This window comes from Equus przewalskii, chromosome 27, assembly GCF_037783145.1.
Source record: "Equus przewalskii isolate Varuska chromosome 27, EquPr2, whole genome shotgun sequence".
In the NCBI taxonomy this organism is placed as follows: domain Eukaryota; kingdom Metazoa; phylum Chordata; class Mammalia; order Perissodactyla; family Equidae; genus Equus; species Equus przewalskii.
Window position 1 is genome coordinate 39542877 of NC_091857.1, and position 16457 is coordinate 39559333.

General features: G+C 56.0%; 1 protein-coding gene across 12 annotated transcripts in view; it reads left to right on the forward strand.

Annotated features, from left to right (window-relative positions):
• Positions 1-16457, forward strand: part of TRPM2 (transient receptor potential cation channel subfamily M member 2) — a 59835-nt gene that overhangs the window by 21184 nt on the left and 22194 nt on the right. For 10 of the 12 annotated variants that reach the window (XR_011534005.1, XR_011534007.1, XR_011534006.1 and 7 more), the window contains exons 9-17: positions 762-962; positions 4909-5011; positions 8395-8516; positions 8755-9108; positions 12340-12477; positions 13628-13757; positions 13989-14134; positions 14965-15077; positions 15518-15731. Coding sequence is in view for 7 of the 12 variants with exons in the window: in XM_070597887.1 (XP_070453988.1) it covers positions 762-962; positions 4909-5011; positions 8395-8516; positions 8755-9108; positions 12340-12477; positions 13628-13757; positions 13989-14134; positions 14965-15077; positions 15518-15731 (1521 nt within the window). In the remaining 5 variants the exon portion in view is untranslated. Of the gene's footprint in view, positions 1-761; positions 963-4908; positions 5012-8394; positions 8517-8754; positions 9119-12339; positions 12478-13627; positions 13758-13988; positions 14135-14964; positions 15078-15517; positions 15732-16457 lie in introns of those variants that run through there. The other 2 variants (XR_011534008.1, XR_011534009.1) reach the window with 2 other exon arrangements.

The window sequence follows — 16457 nt, forward strand, 5'->3', positions numbered from 1 at the left end:
CCTCCCTATGGGGTGTGGTTCACCTCACTCGTGGGATGCTGACCAACTTTATTTCTGCTGTAGGAACAGACAACAACATTACAGCCTGCAGATTTGGGGCAGGAGCATGGACGTTTCGTTTATGGGATCATAGAAAACGTCCGTTTATGTTTAGTGATTGCAGGAGGTCAACCTAGAACCTTGGGGTGTCCTGGGGGATGGGAAAGCATCTGGTCCCCCACGCCCACCCCTGCAGCATCCTCTTCATTGGCTCTCCCACAGACGGTGCCCAGGCTGCTTCCTCGCACCCAGAGTAGGGCGCCTGCTCCCACTGAAGGCCTCCTTCCTACTGGGGTCACAAGCCCCTTCCTGAAGCTGATCTCACCCTGGGTCCTGGGGTCTCTCTTGTTGTCCTGGTCTTACCCTGAGCCTTAATGAGGGAGCGAAAGTCCGGCCAGGCAGCGCCTCCTGTCTCTGGAGAGTATCTGGAGATGGCTCACGTGTTCACAGGTCAATGGGCGGAAATGTCCAGATCTTTCATTACAGAGGCGTGGGGTGATAGGCCTGAGAGATGATGCATGAGGTGAATGCCCCACAGTATATAGGATTAGCTGCTTTTTCCTCTGAGCAGTGGAATGCTAGCAAACTAAAGGGTTCAGTGAATTTCACAATAGCCCACTGGCCCTGACGGTAAATGCTGTTGGAGAATTCTCCACTTTAGGAAGTGTCAGGGCGGGCGGGGATCCAGGCCCCGGGGCTCATGGTTGGCCCCCCCCTTGCAGACCATCTACAACGCCATCACCAACGGCACCCCCTGCGTGATCGTGGAGGGCTCGGGCCGCGTGGCCGACGTCATTGCCCAGGTGGCTGGTCTGCCCATCTCTGAGATCACCATCTCCCTGATTCAGCAGAAGCTGAGCATGTTCTTCCAGGAGATGTTTGAGACCTTCACCGAAGGCAGGATTGTGGAGTGGACCAAAAAGGTGAGGCAGGCAGGCGCGTCGGTCTTCAGGCATGAGCCTGCAGCTGGTACGTCTGGAGGCTGTTGGCCTGGTAAGTAGGACTAGGACACACAGGACCCAGAAACAGAGACCCCAGGGGGCCTGAGGCGGGCACGGAAGTGATCTGCAGAGGGTGGTAGTCTTTGAGCCGGGTGGGCAGACGGCCCAGGGCTGGCAGGAAGCCTTCGAGAGGCAGCGACCTGTTCTGCCAAGGGAGGGCACGTCTCCAGCCTCTTGCCTGCAGAACTTCCAGCTGGGCTGGGACACTGCAGGGTGAGAGCACAGCTGTTCTGGGAGGAGGAGCCTGCTGGACTGGAGGGGCAGGAGGCTGGTGCTGAGGCTGGGGAGGGCAGCAGAGGGATGGAGAGCTGAGACTCGGCAGCACGGGCGCTGTGAGGTGACCGCAGTGGGTGGCCGAGCCCGCCGAGCTCAAGGCTGGCAGGCAGACGAATGGAGGCCTTCAGGAGTTGGCAAGACAGGGAGGCAGGTAGAGGGGGACGAGACGGGGCCCAAGCCTGGCTCCTGGGTGCCGTGTGGAGATCTGGAAGGGCTTCCCGTGCATTCCTTAGATGGAGGACATGGTGGGTCCTCCCCCATGATTCAGTGGGCATGGGCCCTCCCTGGGGATCTGCATGTGAGCAGCCCAGGAATGCCCCCTGGTCTCCCGGATCAGAGGGTTTGAGTTCAAGACCTGGGAGGGAGTTAGTTACACCCAAAGGGGCAGTCCTTCCCACGCCGAGGGCAGAATGGATGGAGTGGAAACGGAGTTCTGAGACAGGAACCCACGGCTGACGGGTCCAGGAACACACCACGTGGGGGGCGGGCACGGCCCTCTGCTGCAGGGCACAGCTTCTTTCGGGCCTGCTTGTTCTCTCTCTCTGTTTTGGAATTATTTTACTTTTACAGAAAAGTTGCAAAGACAGTAGAGGGTTTCTGTCCACCCTTCACCCAGCCTCTCCTGATGATAACGTCCTACAAAACACAGGGCTTTTGTCAAAACTTAGATGTGAACTCTGGGACATCACTGTTAGCGAAACACAGGCTATTCCAATGTCATATTGATCCACTAGTGTCCTTTATCTGTCCCAGGGCCCAAACCAAGACACCACATTGCATTTAGCCTTTTCTCTTTTATTGTCTTTTCCTTTTCTTTTTTATTTTTAAGGATGACATTATTTACCTAGCCCACTAGATTTCAAGGATTTTCTGGAACATCACCATATAGCCTAGATGACGGGGGCTCTGGGGCCCCGCTTTCTAGCCATCCCCTCCACTCTTGAGCCGTGAACCTCATGGGCGCCCCATTCCCCTGATCTCTGGTTTGGACCCTCCTCCGTTCCTGACCCACTTCTCCTGGCCCAGGGGAGAGCGCGGCTGTTACAGCCCAGGATCATAACTGCCCTGCGATTCTGTAATCTTGCTTTTCAGTAATTTTCATCGGAACTTTGTCTTTTATGCCTACAGTGGGAGAGTTTCTCCCAGGCACCTGGAGGCTGTTTACTCGGTCGGGAGACCTGGGGCATCTGAAGTCGGCCTCAGCAGTGGCTGTCTCCCCAGTCCAGATTTCGGGTGGCCCTGATGAGCTCTGCAGAGGGAGCACAGCCCATGGCCCTGACCCCAGCCTCCAAAGGGCGTCAGTGTGAAGGAGTGAGGCGGGCCAGCCTCACCCGCCCCTGAAACCCTTGGCCAGCCCGAGGAGCTTGCACAGAGGCCCCGCACCCACCCTTCCTGTGGTTGTGCTGACTCTGCTGTCCTGGCCACACTCTTAACCCAGGGGCTGAGGCCCACTGTCCTGGGGTCACCTCACCTCTGTTTCCTGGCAGGATTCTCTGGAGGGGCGGGTGGTGCCTCTCCGCTCCTGGGTTCCCCTGACAATAAGTTGTGGCTGGCAAAGTAATCCAGGTCTGTACCTTTCATCCCGCTCTGTGAACGAGAAGCCAGGTTGTAAAAGCTCGTGGAAATTCACAGTTTTAAGTGCCTGATGTGTGCTCTCAGGGCCAGTCCGCGGAGCAGCTTAGCTCCGACTGTGTCTAATTTCAAGCCCTGTGGGGAGTCCATGCCCACCAACCAAAGACAACAGGGACACACAAGTGGAGGGATGACATTCCCTTGGGGATCCATGGGTGTGGGAAAGGCCTGCTGAGAGTCCGAGCCCCAGATGGGGGGCTGGGGAGGGTCGAAGGCAGGGGGCTCACTCTGGATGGGGCAGGGCCAGTTCCTGGGGCGTTTTGCGGGTGGCATAGTGACCTTGTTCTTGTCGGTGCTTCTTGTGGTCTCAGAGTGAGATACGGAGGTTCTGTGAGATGGTTTTTGCCATGAGCGTCAGGGCAGTTTGCAAAGACACGGAGGTCTGGCTGTGAGCGCTGGCTCAGTTCCCGACTTCAGTGCTGCTTCCGCGCCCCCCCGCCCCCTCCCATCCATTTGGAATTGGCAGGTGGGCCCTGGGGCCTCTGCTCAATTGTTCATAAATTATTCAGGCAGTTCTCAGAATGGAATCTAACCCACTGTTGTCAATGCGCCTTTTTTTTAGTCTGCCTTCCATTGTGGAGTCAAGGGCCTGAAAACAGCATTTCATACACTCAGTCTCAGGCCGAGGGGGGAGCCCCTGTGTCATTGTTCTGGTTCACTGGGGAGGGGATCCTGCTCCATGGTCATGATCAGTGATTCATTCAGCAAACCTCAGAGCATGGGTCTACACCGTGGGTGAGTGACAAGGGTGAACAGGAGGGGGCCTTTTCCTAGATGCTGCCATTGGCGGACTTGGCTATCAGTCATGGGGTCTCATCACAGGGACTTGCGGCCAACACCACAGGGGTGTGTGTCAGGAGGAACTTGCATGCCCTCTCTCGGCATTCCTTTTCTTGTCTGTAAAAGAGGGATAATTAGTACTTAAACTCAGGATGGACTGAGATCATCCGTGCAGAGTGCTCTGTACTGTGTCGGCATATTTGCACTCAGAAAATGATAGCTGCTCTGCTCTGTGAATCTCTGTTAAGCTGGGTTAAATTCAGGAGACGTTCTGGCTGGAGGACGGGGTAGGGGTTGGGTGGGAGACCAGGGGGTATTTGGAGTTGTCATAAAAGCCGGACCCTGAGGGATGGGGAATGGTTGGGGTCTTAGAGTGGAGGTGGCGTGTACCAAGGTGCGCCCTGGGCTTGGGGTGGTCTGTGCAGAGGCGTGGGGGACATGGCCCGGCTGGGAGAGGAGATGAGAAGGCAGGTGAGGCTGGGTGTGGCCGGCCTGGGGAGCTGGGGGAGGAGTCTGAAGCCTTCAGGAGCTGTGAGGAATCTGTGGATGGCCCACCCTGGCTTCGGGGTGCAGGGGTCATGGGGAGCAGCGACTGGTAGCAGGCATAGCAACTAGGAGACAATGATAGATGATAGATAGATAAGATAAATAGATAGGTGATAGATAAATGATAGATGAGAGTAGATAGAGTGGGTAGGTACCTAGATATACAGACAGGTAGGTAGGTAGATAGGTAGGTAGGTGGATGATTGGGTGGATGGGTGAGCGGATGGATAGATAGGTGGTAGGTAGGTAGGTAGATAGATAGTTAGGCAGCTAGGCAGGTGGGGTGAGGCAGGGCCCAGGAGGGAGGACCGGGGAAGAAGCCATGCTTCTTATGTTAAGCCATGCTGGGCATTCAGCAGACACTGCCTCATGAGCAAGATGAAGATTCTTCGCACTTGGGTTGTGTTTTGTGCCCAACAGACCACTGGAAATCACTGCATATTATCCTTGCTCACCTTTGTCCTCACTGTCCAGGGTGTGGAGAGGTGAGGTGGTGGCCCTGGCCACGCAGGCAGGCAGGACTCGTGCCCAGGGCTCTGGCTTTGTGTGCAGGGCCTCGTTTCTCCCAGCCCCTTGGAGAGGTCAGGAAGCCCACTCATTACCTCGCTCCTCACTTGGGGAATGTTTGTTGCAGATCCAAGACATCGTCCGGAGGCGGCAGCTGCTGACCATCTTCCGGGAAGGCAAGGACGGCCAGCAGGACGTGGATGTGGCCATCCTGCAGGCCTTGCTGAAAGGTGAGGGTTGGGCAAAGTGGGGACCAGGGGGAAAAGGGGGCACAAGGGTGCTCAGGACCCTGAGTATAGAGGAGCCAAAAATACCACCCCGGGGTCAGACGCACGGGTCAGAGGGCAGTGAGAGGGCAGCTGGCGGTGCACCGCGGGGGGCCCACCCCACACCCTGCTGGGCAAGTGGGTGCCCTGTCACTGCTGTCAGGGCATAGCCTTCCTTTTCCAACTCATCTTCTTAACTGAGATCTGAGCACAGCCGCACTAATTTATTCCTCTGTGGTCATCATACTTTCTCATAAAATTTCCGAGTAGGAAGAAAGCACCTTGTAATTGCTGCTCCCGACTTCCCACGCTTCGTGCCTCGCTTAAACTCCTGTGCCTCCAACGCAGCGGAGTCAAACGCAGGGGGGCCTCGTGAGTGGTAAAGCTCGGGGCTTACTGCTCCCGTTGAACTTTCCTTAGTTTCACTTCTGTCCTCTGGCCCATTCTCCACGGGCCCACACTTCCCTCTTCTCTCACTTCTGGGGGAAGGAACACTTCCCTGTCCTTCCCTGCTGGCTTCCACTTGGCCGGGACATCCCTAATGCTGGGGACACGGGCCCCAGGCAGACCCAGATGGCAGAGCAGGAAGCTCTCGTGGTAGAGGGTGAAACTACCTTTATTTCTATATATCCATTCCCTATCCCTTTTACTGACAAAAGGACCGGCTATTGTGCCTCACAGGACCAATGAAATGCTTAAAACTAAGACTTGAGACTTTTGTTTAAAGGCCTCTGTCCAGGGAGAGTCCTGCTCAGACAGAGAGGAGCTGGGAAGAGCTGATTCAACAGAATCAGAGCAGAAGGTGTGGGGGCGTGGGGGGTATGGGGATGTGGGCTGGCCAGGGTCAGGAGCTGTGACTTGTCACCACAGTGGACCCCGACTGCCCCGCCAGCAAGGACACCAAGGGTCAGGAAAGCTGTGTGAATATCCAGATGAAGACAGGGGCTTGAGGGTGTTCCCGTCACAGCCCTAAACTGTCCTGTTTACAAACAGGCCATGAAAGCATCTGTCTCTTCCTTGCCTTTGTCTCTGAGCAGCCAAAGGAACAAGAAGAGGGACACCAGGCAGCCTGTGTACAGTGGAACCTGAAGCTGCTGTGGCCCTCGAAGGCAGTGACAAGGGGCCAGTGTGGGCGCTGAGTCTGACCATCAGTGCACAGCACTGGGAGGGGGAAGGACCCCTGCTCATGGCCCAGGATAGACCCCATGGACATGGGGCACCAAATACCAACAACTGTTATGAAGTTCAGGAGAAAGCTGTAGACTCGTGGTCACTCTGGGGCAGGTACTGAGCCGAAGGGGCGTGAGGGGGCCTCTGGGGAGCTGGAATGCTGCAGCTCTTGGCCTTGGTGGTTGTTCAGGCATAGATGTCAGTGAGAAGGCATCGGGCTGTGCAATTGAGACTGGTGCACTTTGCAGGCCTGCTATCCTCAATAAAAAGTCCTAGGAAGATTATTTTGGCATAGCTCCATGTTGTGCAGAGCAGCATGGATGGCACCTCCCATGGGTGCAGGGCGGGAAAAGAGAGAGATTATGGAGAGAGAAAGAGAGCGTCTATTTCTGAAAGCAAACCAATGGGATTGGCTGTAATTGGTTGCTTAGGGGAAAGGGGGTGGGCGTCTGGGGTGGGAGAAAGGGACTCTCCTTGTGATATGGGCATATATGAAAATATCTCTATATACAGAAATATATACATATATGGTTTTTCAATATCAACCCTTTTCAAAAATCAGCTTTATTGAGGTACAGGCTATATGCAGTACCCCCATTCTAAGTTTACTGCCAGATGGATTTTTACAGGTGTGTGCACCCATGTGCCCACCATAATCCGGATACAGGACAGTCCCCTCACCCCAGAAAGTTCTCTCCTGCCCCTTTGTAGGCAAACCTCCCTCCACTCCGCCCCCAGCTTTCTGTCACTGTATATCAGTTTTACCCATCCTAGAACGGCACCTAAATGGAGTCGTACACTATTTGTTCTTTGGTGACTTCCTTCCTTTGCTCAGTGCACCTTTTTGTGGTTCTTCTGTGTGGCGGGTCTCAGAACACGGTTCCTTTTTGCCGCGGGGTAGCATTCTGTTGTGTGAGCATCTACCACCATTTCTTTTTCCATTCACGTGTTGACAGACATTTAGGCTGTCTCCAGGTTGGGGCTGTTATGAATGAGGCTGCTATTTGCTTTCATTTCTCTTGGGTGCCCATTGAGGAGTGGAATTACTGGTGCTGTATGGTCAATGTTTAACTTCATAAGAAACTGCCAAACTGTTTTCCAAAAAGATCCTAGCCTGTCACCTCTCTGCCAGCCGTGGGTGAGCGTCCCAGCTGCCCTCATCCTCGCCAACACTTGCTATTGTCCGTCTTTCACACTGCAGCCATCCTAGTGGGTGTGAGGTGCTATCTCACTGTGGTTTGAATTGGCGGCTCCCTCATGACCCATGATGGGGAGCGTCTTTTCCAGGGCTTGTTGGCCATTTGTATGGCATCTTGGGGAAGTGTCTTTCAGGTCTTCTGTCCACGTGTATTTGGTTCTTTGTCTTCTCATTTTTTAGCTGTACGAGTTCTTGATATGTTCTGATACAAATGCCCCATCAGATACCTGGGCTGGGAACATTTTCTCTTGGTCTGTGGCTTGCTTCTGTATTTCCTTCAAGGTGTCTTTGAAGGGCAGAAGGCTGAAACTTTAATGCAGATTAATTTATCAGTTTTTTCCTTTGCGGTCATGTTCTTTGCCTCCCAAGAAATCCTTGCCTGTCCCCAGGGGCAGATATTTTCTTCCGTGTCACAGGAGAAGCTCGGTAGGGACGGCTCTCATTCTCAGGTCTGGGATCCGCCTCAGATCCACTTTGCGTGTGGTGTGAGGTGAGGGCCAAAGTTCTTTTTTTTCTTCCGCAAATAACAAGCCATGTTTTAAGATGTTGAACAGAGAAAGCAGAAACTAGTTGGGCAAAATGTTTGTTCTGAGGACCTGGGTGAGGTGGTGGTTTTGAAATCCAGGCAAAACAGGAAGTGTGAGGGCTGGTAGTGCTGTATCTTTGGACATTGGTGTAAAAATGCCTGCCTTTCAGAGTTCGTGTCTTCCTCCACTTGACCAGGAGGTGGGGGTGGCGAGGGGAAGTGGGGCTGAGCCAGGGGAAGAGGGGTGACTGAAACCCCAAGATTCTCTAACAGTGTGTGTGTGGGGGGGGAAGGTTGCAACTGAGCACTGATTTACTCCATTAAAATGATTGACAGCCTGGGGTTGGTGAGGGATCCCGCCTTCTCTGACTTTATTAAATGGCAGGGGTGCCCATGGGAGGTGGCTTTGAGACCCAGATCGAAGCCCCCTGATGCATGTGGTTTTTCCTGCAGCCTCTCGGAGCCATGACCACTTTGGCCACGAGAACTGGGACCACCAGCTGAAGTTAGCGGTGGCGTGGAATCGCGTGGACATCGCCCGGAGCGAGATCTTCACCGACGAGCGGCAGTGGAAGGTAAGGCTTCTCGGGGCTGCCCTGAGGAGGGACTTGTTGGGCCGACACGGATCGCAAGGACAGGCCCTGGAGGGTGGGCTCTGTCTAGATGCCAGCCCTTACCTTGGTGGAGGGCAACCTGGGAGTTCCATGCTCCCTAAGCCGGACACAACAGTCATTCAGTCTCCAGGGACACTGAGATCAGGATTACGTGAGGCGATGACCAAGGCAATGACCCCCCCATGGCACCCTCTCTCAGCCTTCAGAGCTGCACCCCATGATGACGGCTGCCCTCATCTCCAACAAGCCCGAGTTTGTGAAGCTCTTCCTGGAGAACGGGGTGCGGCTGAAGGAGTTTGTCACGTGGGACACCCTACTCTACCTGTACAAGAACCTGGACCCCTCCTGCCTGTTCCACTGCAAGCTGCAGAAGGTGCTGGCTGAGGAGCCAGAGCGCATGGCCTGTGCGCCCAGCGCCCCGCGAGTGCAGATGCACCACGTGGCCCAGGTGCTGCGGGAGCTCCTGGGGGATTCCACACAGCTGCTGTACCCCCGGCCCCAGACCAGCGACCGGCCGCGGCTCACGCTTCCCGTGCCGCACATCAAGCTCAACGTGCGTGCTGGTAACGTGGCCCCTGCCCAGCTCGGCCTGTGTGCTGGGTCCCTGCTGTGTCCTCAGAGCTTTCTAAAAAATGAGCTTTTATTTTTATTAGAAAAGAAGTATGCTCCGTGTCTTAGAAGCTAGGGCTGCCATAACAAAGACCACAGACGGGGTGGTTTAAATATTTATTGTCCCACAGCCTGGAGGCTGAACGTCCAAGATCAAGGTGTAGGCAGGGCCGGTTTCTGGTGAGGCCTCTCTTAGCTTGCAGACGGCCACCTGCTTGCCATGTCTTCACGTGACTTTTCCTCTGTGTGTGCTTTGTGTGTATCTCTTCCTCTTTTTTTTCATTCTTTTTTTTCATGAGGAAGATTCACCCTGAGCTAACATGTGTGCCCATCTTCCTCTACTTTGTATGTGGGACGCCTCCACAGCACGGGTGATGAGTGGAGTAGGTCCGCACCCGGGATCTGAACCTGCGAACCTGGGCTGCTGAAGTGGAGCACACAGAACTTTAACCACTTGGCCATGGGGCCCGTCTCCTCTCTTCCTCTTTTTATAAGGACACCAGTCCTACTGGATCAGGGCTTCGCTCTATGACCTTATTTAACTTAATCACCTCCTTAAAGGCCCTATTTACAAATGCAGTCACAGTGGAGGTTTTAGGCCTCAACATATGAATTTTGAGGACACCATTCTGTCTCCAAAAGGGAGAACTTCTGGTCCCCCAAAATTCATGTCCTTCTCACATGCAAAATACCAACAGCCCCAAAGTCTTGACTTGTTCCAGCATCAACTCTAAAGTCTAAAATCCAGAGTCTCATCTAAATGTCCCTAAATCAGATGTGGGTGAGGCTCGAGCTGCCTTCATCCTGAGGCAGAGCCCCCTCCCTCTGGGAGCCTCTGAGGCCAGATGAGTTATGTGCCTCCAGATACAGCGGTGGGACAAGGATGAACGCTCCCATTCCCAGAGGGAGAAATCAGAAAGAAGGAAGGGGTGATGGGTTCTAACAAGTCCCAAACCCATTAGACCTTAAGGCTCGAGATAACTCTCTTTGGCTTGACGTGGCCTCTGGGCCTGCCAGGGCAGCATTGTCACCCCTGTGGCCCCAGGTGGTGGCCATCCCTACAGCAGAGGGCAGCAGCCTTGCCTCTTAGGCACTGGGGGGTGGCATCCTGGTCCAAGGAAGTGACCCCACCCTCTGACACTGAGGAGGAAACTGCCTTGTTCCCTGTGCCTGTGGTGGGAGTGGCAGCCTGATGACCTCTGTGCCCCCCTTCAGGGTCATTCATCACTCCCTCCCCACCCCCCCCAGTCGCTTGAAGGATAATGCATGTTGCCAGCTGGGCAGCTCTGTTTTGCATCCTGTAGGGTCCCAGAGTCCACAGACTTCCCCATCCTGTTTGCTCTGTCCGCTTCAGTCCGAGGCAGTGTTTCTGCTGGTGTGATTGGTACAATGCTGTCTCTGTTCCTGGTCCACTGAGGTGGCTGCATCCTCGTTTGATGGGAACCCCGTGGCATCCACTGTTAAGTACAATGCTGGTGTTTGCACATGTGTTTAATGTCAGGGCCTATCCATCTCCTGATTCATTAAAGTTTTACAAAATGAAGCCTGCGTGCTGGGTTTTGTCAGACGCCTTTTGAGAAGTTGAGCTGCTCTTCTCCCTTGACCTATGAATTTGATGAATTATTTTCATAGATTTCCTGATAGTGAGTTCTTTTTATTCCCGTCTTGATTCTCAACTTGCTTGCAGTGTAATATGTGTTTAGTATGAGCTGGATTGTGTTGCCAATATTTTTGAGGTTTTGGCATTAGAATGTTTAAACCTTTGTAGTTTTATTTGGCAGCTGCGTTTGTCAGGTTCTGGGATCAATTTTATGTTAGCCTTGTAAAACCCATTGGGAAGCCTGCCTTCTTGCTCTGCTCTGGAACAGTCTGTGTGGCCGGGATTCACTGCTTTTTACGTGCTCAGCAAACTCCCTGGTGAGTCCCTCAGGGCCTGGTGCCTTTCTGGTGAGTAGCTCTAATAACTTTCTCAGTTTCTTTCCTGATGGTTCCTGTCTAGTTTTTTTTGTCTGTTCTAAGATCAGATTTGGTTTTGGTGTTTTTTTTTCCTGCTAGAAAATTATCCACTTCTTTCAGGTTTTCAGATCTGTCCATTGTCCCATTGACCCCTGAGAAGGACGTGGTTGGAGCTCGACTTTCTATATTCACAGTTCTGCTCTTCTTGATTGCAGTGTAGTTAAGATGCCCACTTGGAATGTGCTTAAGAAGGTCCAGTGTAGGGGCCAGCCTGGTGGTGTAGTGGTTAAGTTCTTATGCTCCACTTTGGCGGCCTGGGGTTCATGGGTTTGGATCCTGGGCATGGACCTACACATCACTCATCAAGCCATGCTGTGGTGGCATCCCACATACAACATAGAGGAAGATGGGCACGGATGTTAGCTCAGGGACAATCTTCCTCATGGAAAAAAAAATGTATATATATATTTAAAAAAGAAAAAGAAAGAAAAGGTCTAGAGTGAACCCTCATACTTAGCCATGTCTGTAATTTGAGAAAATAAGTTAAATTTTTAATAAAGATGAGCCTTCAGGGAATTTCTAAAATCACTTAAGGAAAGTGCACCTTTGTGTGTGATGTGGGAAATGCATTCTCTGTTCCAGGAATCGTTTCCAGACTGTCTCAGTATGTGTTTGTTTATGATCAGCCCAGAAGCCTGGGTTCTTTTGTCGTTATGTATGTTGAGTGTGTCTGGGGCCGGGGTGCCCTCGGCTCACATGTCGCCTCGCTGTCCTTCAGCAGCTCTTTCTTGTTGGCCTTCTCTGAAGGAAACACTGTTAGGTTCCCTGAGGAGCTCACAGCCATGAATCTATCAACAGACTCTGTGTTAGAATTCTCCTTCATAGACAAGGCTTTGATGCCATCAGATACGACTAAAGAAGCTTGAGGTGCCTGGTGTGTAACAAGAGTCTGTAAATGTTGGTAAAGGAGTTAGCTGGGTATTCCACTTTCTGGATGTTCCTCCGTGTCTCCAGAGAGATGGGTTTTGAAGCTGCAGTGTGCGTGAGAACTTCCTGGGGTGTTGCTGAAAATGCAGGCTGCAGGGCTCGCCCTCCAGGGACCGTGGTTCTGAGAAGGTGTGGGGCTGGGTCCAGGACCTGCACCCCCAATAGGCCCCCCGGGGAATCTGATGCCTGTGGGGACCTGGGTGGGGGGCTCTGACCATCCGCTGCTCACCAGGTGCAGGGAGTGAGTCTCCGGTCTCTGTACAAGCATTCATCAGGCCATGTCGCCTTCACCATGGACCCGGTCCGTGATCTTCTCATTTGGGCCATCGTCCAGAACCGCCGGGAGCTGGCAGAAATCATCTGGGATCAGGTAACCAGACCTGCTTCCCGGCACACACAGTTGTGGGTGGACCAGTGACAGAGCTCCCACTGGGGAGCCTGGCCAGGGAGCCCAATGCCGACAGCAGGGCAAATTCCAGCCCGGAGGGGCCGTGTCTCTTTCCAGTGACCTGGGGATCTTGGCAGAGATAATCTGTTACTTAGACAAGGAGCAGGCCCCAGACACCCCTGCCCGGAGCCCATCTGTGGCAGTCAGGGAACATCATCCAGCTGAGCGGGGCAGCTCCATAGTCGCCGGGCCCACGTGCGGCTTCATGGTCCGCGATGGAGGATGCTCCAGGCGGCCTTGAGAAGCAGAATGCTGTAGGCGCCAGTCTTCCCTGCGTGGCTTTCCTTTAATTCAAGCTGATTCCCCCTGTAAAAGGAAAGGAGAGTTTTGCAGTTTTTTCTCAGAGAGGGCCCCTGTTCTCAGTGTTGGCATTTCCAAATTGCTCTTGAGGAGTTGGCTGTCTGCCCAGTGTCCCCAGCAGAGTGGCACTGGTGGCTTCTCACTTCTCTGGGAGGTTCGCCCTCTCCCAAGGTGCATGGTGAGTCAGCGGCAGGGCCAGGCCTGACTGTAGCCTGGGGTGTGCCCCGTGGGGCCCCGAGATGGAAAGACTGCGACCCTAACCCCTCATCCTGCCCCATGCTGCCTTCTGACCTGAGCAGCACCTTCTTTGAGATTTTTCTTAGCCCCTCTGATGCCTGGTGCTGGCGGTACCAGTGAGGCAAGGTGCTCTGAGCCTGGACGGGGACATGAATGGACCTGGTCCCGTTTCCCCTCTTGGGAGTGCCCTCTGGCCATTGACCCCATGCCTGGGGTTGGCCTGACACCCAGGGAGAGCTGGGACTCCTGCCACAGGGCTGTGCTGATGCCCTGTGTCCAATCTGTGTTCTGGGTGGGCATGGGGGCCCCCTGGCAAACAGACCACTCCCACTGGCCAGTGCAGGAGGCTGGGCCACCACAAAAGGCTTGCATGTTTATGCGGAGGACCCAAATGGTTTCTATAGTCAGGGGCCACCACAAGTAATCGCCCAGCGGCCCATGTGTCCCGGGTCTCTGCTTTCATCAGCCTTGGGCAGTGTCAGGGGTTCCCCGGGCTGGACCATCCAGGTCCTCACTGGCTTTCCCCGGGCCCCAGAGTCAGGACTGCATTGCCGCGGCCTTGGCCTGCACCAAGATCCTGAAGGAGCTGTCCAAGGAGGAGCAGGACACGGACAGCTCAGAGGAGATGCTGGCGCTGGCTGACGAGTACGAGCACAGAGCCATCGGTGAGATCCACAGAGCGGCGGTCTCTGACCACGGCTCGGCTCCTCATGTGTCACCCTGGGGTCCTTGTCCTGGGTCTCAGCCCCTCATGTCACCCTGGGGTCCTCGTCTGGGTCTCAGTCTCTGTTCCTGTCCAGGCTGTGCCATCTGGAGAGGCCACTCTCTGACACTGTCCCCAGGCATCAGGGATTGGGACTCTGCTGCTGTCACACAGGTCTACCTTTTCTGTCCAGGAGTCTTCACCGAGTGCTACCGGAAGGATGAAGAGAGAGCACAGAAACTGCTCATCCGCGTGTCGGAGGCCTGGGGGAAGACCACCTGCCTGCAGCTGGCCCTGGAGGCCAAGGACATGAAGTTTGTGTCCCACGGGGGCATCCAGGTGACCTTCTGAGGGCCCGTTTTCAGAAACACCCTCCCATGGTGCTGTCGGGCCGGACACAGCCTCCTGCTCCCAGAGATGGCACACATCTTCACGCATTTTGGGTCCCTTGGGGACCCAGGGACAGCGCCTGGCCCATCGGGCGCATGGGCAGGCCCTCTCTCCTCCCATTTCACAGTTAAAGAAACTGGTGCTAAGTGAGGGGGGTGGCGGTCATGACGGCAGTTGCTCACCTCCGCACATCAGCCCCTGGCCTGGGCCTTGGGAGGGAGATGTGGGCAGAGCGCCCTCCTGGAGCACGGAGGGCAGGAGCTTCCAGTGTTGCCTCCACGCCTGCGGCAGGCCTGGCATGTGGGAGGTGCCTCTCGGACACCAGCGCTTCCTTGGAGCACGGCTTCATGCCGTCACCGTGTCCATGCAGCACCGTTGTGTGCAGGCCTGTGCTGGGCCTGGGGACGTGGTGGGGAGGAGGCCTGCCCTCTGGTACCCTGACAGAGCTTAGAGGGGCCAGCTGGTGAGAGCCAGGGACCTGCAGCTACAGTGGGAGGAAGATGGGCCCTGGAGCCTGGGGCCCTGAGTCTGAGCCCTGTCTCCGTCCTTACCTCTGGGACACCCTGGCCTGGTTCTGCCCACCCGGAGCCTCTTCCTCAGCTGGAAGAGCCCCCCATCCTGTGCTGCCCACCGAGTCTCAGAGAGCACTGTGCTTCAGCGAGTGGGGTCACTGCGCCCGGGGCAGACAGGTCACTCACCCTTAGGGAGGGTGCACAGGGGACACGGGGTCAGGGTGGGGTGCGGGTGCCCCCTGTCATGAACCACCCCTCTGTTCACAGGCCTTCCTGACCAAGGTGTGGTGGGGCCACCTCTGTGTGGACAACGGGCTCTGGCGGGTGATCCTGTGCATGCTGGCCTTCCCGCTGCTCTACACTGACCTCATCTCCTTCAGGTGCCCGCCGGGCTGTGGGGCTGCGGGCGGGGCCAGGGGCTCGGGACCTTCATTCCCGAATGCCCCGCTGGAGGCAAGTTGCGTGTGTCCTTGTGGCTGCAGCTGGATCTAGAAGGGTAGAGATGCATATGGGCAGGAGGCGGAGGGAGGGGCCCCACCCATGCGAAGCCCCCAGCACCTGCCCTGCACTGACCACCCACTGTGCCCCCAGCACCCGCATGGCCCGAGTGTTTGCTACAGCCCTAAGAACCAAGCCCGGGGCTCTCTTGGGTCCTCCCTTTGCGGGGTCATCTGGTCCAGCCCTCTCTCTGTAACTGCATGTGTGGGGTCAGCGGGTACACAGCCTCAGCTGCATCCCGGTTCTCCTCCTCTGCCGCCCGGGCCGTGTGTGGGTGGCTGAGGTCCCCCGTGCTCTCTCCCTCCCGTGCTCGTCCCCGCAGGGAGAGGAGGCTGCAGGCCATGCGGGGCCTGCCCCGCATCCGCGCCTTCTTCACCGCGCCCGTGGTCATCTTCCACCTGAACATCCTGTGGTACTTCGTCTTCCTCTGCCTCTTTGCCTACGTGCTCATGGTGGACTTCCAGACCACGCCCTCCTGCTGCGAGTACCTCATCTACTTCTGGCTCTTCTCCCTTGTGTGCGAGGAGCTGCGGCAGGTGCGTCCCTTGGCCGCCCCCCCACCGCCGCGGTCCCCTGTCCCTGCCACCCACCCTGGGAGCACTGGCTTGGGCGCTTCCCCACAGTGGGCCTTGGCCCTTTAGTGCACAGTGTGGAAACACCACCTCCTGTCCTGTCGGCCCGGGGCCCCAGAGTTGCCAGGAAGGAGGTGCAGCCGGACTGGTGATGTCGGGCTGGCTCTCCTCGCATTGGCTGCATAGCCTCCTGCAGCCAGAGCCTCTCCACGAGGGGACCAGAGCCCCAGGCCCTGCGCCCCGGCCTCATAGCTGGCAGTCCCAGAACAGAGGGTGCGCACTCCTCCCTGATCTGTCCTGAGGTCCCAGGGAAGGGACCCGGTGTTCCCATGGGGCCTCCTGCCTGCCCCCTCCCCCCAGCTGCTGGGGTCTGGGGTCTGGTACCCAGGGAAGGGTGTGGGGACTCCAGCCAGGCAGGCCAACGAGGTTCCCACGGTGCCCCCCTGGGTCCCACCCTGCGCCCGGAGTCACTGCAGGAAGTAGGAACAAAGCTCCTGGGGGGCTGCCTCCAGTGGGGAGGGGGCTCGCCCACAGCCAGCACACACCTTGGCCCATCCAGCAGGACTGGGGTGGGGGGCGGCCTCGCCTGCTCTTCCTGACGCAGGGGCCGTGGGAGCCCCCCCCCCCCCCCGGGAAGGAGCGAGTGTTCTCGCTGCTGGTGACGACAGCACAGCCTCCCTACCCGCCCCC